Below are 4,972 nucleotides of genomic sequence, written 5' to 3' on the forward strand. Positions count from 1 at the left end.
ACTGGAGACCTGTTCAGGTGTCCCTATGATGGACTGGAGACTTGTCCAGGTGTCCCTGTGATGGACTGGAGACCTGTCCATGTGTCCCTGTGATGGACTGGAGACTTGTCCAGGTGTCCCTGTGATGGACTGGAGACCTGTCCATGTGTCCCTGTGATGGACTGGAGACCTGTCCAGGTGTCCCTGTGATGGACTGGAGACTTGTCCAGTTGTCCCCCGCCTCTCGCACAGTGACTGCTGGACATGGGCACCAGTGACCCAGAAAGGAAGAAGTGAATAAAGACGATGGATGAACTGTTGCTGTTCATCAGTTGAGAAGAGTTAATTAAGGATCATTTCCAAAACTCATAAGGTCCATAATTGGGCACCAATAATCATCATTTGGATTGTGTGACCTCTCTGGTCTGGGAACACGAGGAGCTGGAGAGTGTCTCTGGGGAGAGGGAGGTCTGGGTTGACGCTAATCTTCACCGAAGTTGACGTCCTAGAAAAGTCCCCCTGAAGTCAGGCTGTGCCTTGCTCAAAGACGTATAAACCCCAAGAGCTCCATCTGAGACTGTTCAGGCGTCGGTTAACAGGTTGAAGTTCATGATGGGACCAGCAGAAAAATAGAAACGTCTTGTTTGGAAGGGTTGTTGGAAAAAGACCTCTCTAAAAAAACATGAGAATACAACTCGAGTTAGGAGACTTGCATCTGCAAGAAGCACAAGACTTCTGGAACAATGTTCTTTGGACATATGGGACCAGCACAGAGATGTTTACACCACACCGTGTAAACAGGGCTGATGGTTTGGGCTCCATGCAGTCACTGAGTGGACCACAAACTCCTCTGTAAACCAAAGGGTTCTGGAGTCGAACATGAGCCCATCTGCTCAACAGCTGAAGCTTGGACCAGTCTGGGTCCAACAGGACCATGATCTAAACACAGCAGCAGATCTACAACAGAATGGGTCAGCAAGAACGGAAAGGAGCTTCAACTATCAAGCAAGAGTCCAGAACCTGACCCTGACTGAAACGCTGCTGGTGGACCTTCAGCACAGAATCCTCAATGAACTGAAGAAACGCTGGAAAGAATGGGCCAAAACTGCTCCACAACCACGCGAGGTACTAACGAGGTCCTGCAGAAAACCAGAGTTCTGCTGCTAAAGGAGACTGTTGGTTCTGTTGAATCGTGGGACTGACGTTTGTTTACTAAATGACGACTCGGGGAATCTGTTGTTTTTATACTCGAGGTCCAATCTGAATCATTTCAGAACAGAACAGATTGTTTAATGTCCTGACTTGTGAAACCCTAGAACTGAGCCAGGGTGGACCGTGGTTGCTTTTAAATTTTTTTTAGACGTATTTAGGTTTAAACTAAAATAGATTAAGAAGATGATAATTTTTCATGCACTGTGTTCAGACACTCCACAAAGACACGAGTAAGGGTTTGCTTTGCATTTACTGATGAAGTGCAGGCATTGAAGGTTAAAAATCTGTGATCCTGCGGAAGGAGCCGACACCCGGAGAGGACGCCCCCCAGTCGCCGTGTTGCCGGTATTCGCCCCGCTCTAGAAGGTACTGATGTCCCCTGTAGTTGGGGAGGTCATAGAAGACCCAGGCGCCATCTGTCACCACGCAGGAGTAGGCGTCGCGCATCTTGAAAGTATCATAGACCGAAGAACAATCGTCAGCGCACTCCACCATCTGACCGCCAAAGTCCGGCCTCTCGTATAGCCTCAACTTGCAGGCGCCGACGTAAACCTGAAAACAAAACATCAAGACTGTTGTCACAAAACCCAGTTGGCGCCAAACAGCTTGTGCAGGCGACGTTCAACGCCTTCGTCAGTGCCTACATTCTTTACGGCTCGACAGGATTTGATGCTGTCACTGAAGGCCATCCACTGCTGGCTGTCGGCGTACTCCCCGGGGGTGAGGACGTACTGGAAGCCCTTGTAGTTGGGCCGCTCGTAGACGACCCACACGCCGCTCTCCACCCGGATGGAGTTGCAGCGGCTGAAGTGTGTGTGCAGGTCAGCACACTCGCTGCTGCAGTTGTAGCAGCGGCCCTGGAACTTCCTTTCCTCAAAAAAAGTGATCTGTAGGAGAAAACATGGCTGTTATCAATGCACGCACAGAAAGGGGTTTTATTCGTGTAGAACGCTTCAGCTTACCTTTCCCATTTGGATGCACTGCAGACCTGATTTTTCACTGCCGCTCCGTCAAAGTATTTATCCATAAACCAAATGTGCAGACTGAGGCAAGTCTTTGATACTCAAATGAGACAGATGTTCATCTCAGCAGAAAAGCTCAGCGTTGTTTGATTTGCCTTTGTTGGAGCCTCATGATGACTCGCGATCAAGCACAGTGAAGTCCGAGTTGGCTGCCAAAGACCTGAACGAGTATTTCACTGTAAAACTTTTGTTGTACCTTTGCTTTGTGCTGGACTGATAAAAAAAAATAAAAGCCTGGCGACTTTTTACGAGGCAATTATACGGTACAAAATGGATTCTATAATAGTTTTTTTTTTATCTAGATATAAACAGATCCTGTCTAACTCTGAATGCTAGAAAACACCTTGTATCTGTGACTTTCCTTCCCTCCATTGATTACGGTGACATTATCTACATGAACGCTCCTACAAGAACCCTGCAGATGTTGGATGCTGCAGATGTTGGATGCTGTCTATCATGGTGCACTAAGATTCATAACTGGTTGTAACCACTGCACCCAGTATTCTGATCCCAAGTTTGTATCTTGATGAACTTCCACCTTATTTCTTAAGGCTGGCTGCTCATATTCCTGCAGGACCAGTGTCCCACATCTTGAACCTGTCCATAAGCCAAAACTCCATCCAGACGCTTGAAAACAGCTTTTGTTCTTCCTTTGCTGAAGGGAGGAGACCCCACCTCACTGAACAACTATCGACCAATCTCTAAACTCTGCATTTTAGCCAAGGTTCTAGAAAAACTGACAAACTCTCAAATCAAAAAGTATCTGGACTCATTTAACATCTTGCCTCCACATCAATCTGGTTTCAGGAAACAACACAGCACAACCACTGCTTCACTGAAGGTTCTTAATGACATTGTTGAAGCACTGGATGCTAAGGATTATTGTGCTGCACTTTTCTTAGACCTGTCTAAAGATTCTGACTCTGTGGATCAGAACATCTTGTGTCATAAACTCTCAGAAACTGGTTTATCAGATCACACCATTGGTTGGTTCTCTATCTTTCAGACCGGGGACAATGTGTTCAACATAATGGTACTTCCTCCAGTTATTTATTACTCAGCAATGGTGTACCACAAGGCTCCGTCTTCGGACCCACCCTCTTTACAATCTACATAAGTAATGTAGGTCAGATTATCCCTTATGCATCCATACATTTCTATGCTGATGATACAGCTGTTTATTGTCGAGCTAAAACAGTTAAGGTTTTCCAGCTTTTACTGTCTGCATTTGACATTATTCGCTCAGACTTATTCCGTCTTAAACTTGTTCTAAATGCCGATAAAACCAAAGGGATGTTTTTTTTTCAAACAGGAAGTCGGTCTCAGCAGTTCTTCCTCCGATTTTTTCCTCAAATGGTGTCCCCATTGAGTTTGTTGATTCCTACAAATATTTGGATATCTTGGTCGACTCACATCTCATTGAGTCCGTGGGGCTCAATGAGACTAACCTGTAGAAATAAAGGTGTAATGAATATGTGGTTCTAAACGTTGGTCACATTGTGCAGAGTTAACAACTCTGATGTCCTCGGTCATTGAGGGATTGAACAGAATGTTTGTACTTAAGATGAGTGTTTTTCTGTACTCGGATTGAACAGGGAATGTAAGTACAACTTATATTTTTGGTGCAAGATATTTAAATACGTAGGAGTTGGTGTGGAGAAGGACAGAGGGATTTATTGTTCTTGTCCATGGCAACGCAGAGCGGCGAAACCTGGCGAGCAGAGGGAGCCATTTTATCCACATCGCCTTGACCTCCATCAGCTCCACTCTAATAATTTCAGGAAAATATACTTTTAAGCAATATAGAAACTAGAAAGCATAGTTTCCTCAAATGATAGGATTGGTCAGTTATATATATGGTGGTGGCCATCTTGAAGCCTAGATGCAGCCACACCCCAAAACAGACATGAGTACCTCGCTTATTGTTCCACGTTATTAATTACAGATGGACGGACCGAATGTATTTACACGTTCCCTCTTTTTGTTCTGCGACAAAGAACAAATAGTGCATTTGCAGCCCAATAAGTAGGTTATTATCAAAAAAAGGCCATGCTCAATAATCCAGGTTATACAATCCAACAATTTTCAGTCGGGTCATCTGGACGGTTTCTTTTTTTTTTTCTGAAACGTTTCAACTTCCATCCAGAAGACTTCATCAGTCAAGGAAACACACAACACAAAACTGATTCTTCCCCAAACAGCTTACTCCAAAGTGGAACAAACCAGTTATGTTGGTGCTAAGATGGTGTCTTTGGCACGCCCCCTCCTCTGTGGCCGGCCCTCTTCCTCGTCGACAGTCATGTCAAACTGGTCCAAAACCAAAAAAGTCCATGCTTCCATCTGGAAGGCGAAACATTTCAGAAAAAAAAAAGAAACTGTCCCGGTGACCTGACTGAAAATTGTTGGATAGGTTATTGTCAGTATTCCTGGTAAATGTGGTGGAAATATAAATTATATTCTCAAATGTTTCTATAACTTTGTAGACAAAAAACAATGTAGGTTGACAGAACATGACATTTCCACAAACTTCTCCATCAAAGTTTTTATTTTTTTTGCTAATTTTTTAAGATTAACTTGTTCGTTTGTAACGGAAAAGGTCATTTAAAAAAATACCTACAGTTTATTGTAAATATAAATAATTATGCAGATTTAAACGGTTCTCATTTCTTTCATTACTTTGGTCTGGTGCTTGGAAAGTGTTTTAATGTTGGCCAACAAGGTCCACACAAAGACCACAACAAGGTCTGCACAAAGACCAC

General features: G+C 44.1%; 1 protein-coding gene across 2 annotated transcripts; it reads right to left on the reverse strand.

The window, feature by feature from the left end:
- Positions 1-1,467: 1,467 nt before the first annotated feature.
- LOC119428768 (gamma-crystallin M2-like) lies at positions 1,468-2,162 on the reverse strand. Of its 2 annotated transcripts, none has more exons than XM_037696446.1 (3): positions 2,154-2,162; positions 1,845-2,078; positions 1,468-1,743 (listed from the first exon to the last, which is right to left on the reverse strand). In XM_037696446.1, the coding sequence occupies exons 1-3, from the start codon at positions 2,160-2,162 to the stop codon at positions 1,468-1,470; spliced, it is 519 nt and encodes a 172-aa protein (XP_037552374.1). The 2 variants fall into 2 exon arrangements, with proteins under 2 accessions (XP_037552374.1, XP_037552373.1); XM_037696445.1 differs by having other exon boundaries at positions 1,836-2,078.
- Between the last annotated feature and the right edge of the window lie 2,810 nt (positions 2,163-4,972).

Source organism: Nematolebias whitei, chromosome 23 (genome assembly GCF_014905685.2).
Source record: "Nematolebias whitei isolate Nwh7 chromosome 23, NemWhi1, whole genome shotgun sequence".
Classification (NCBI taxonomy): Eukaryota; Metazoa; Chordata; class Actinopteri; order Cyprinodontiformes; family Rivulidae; genus Nematolebias; species Nematolebias whitei.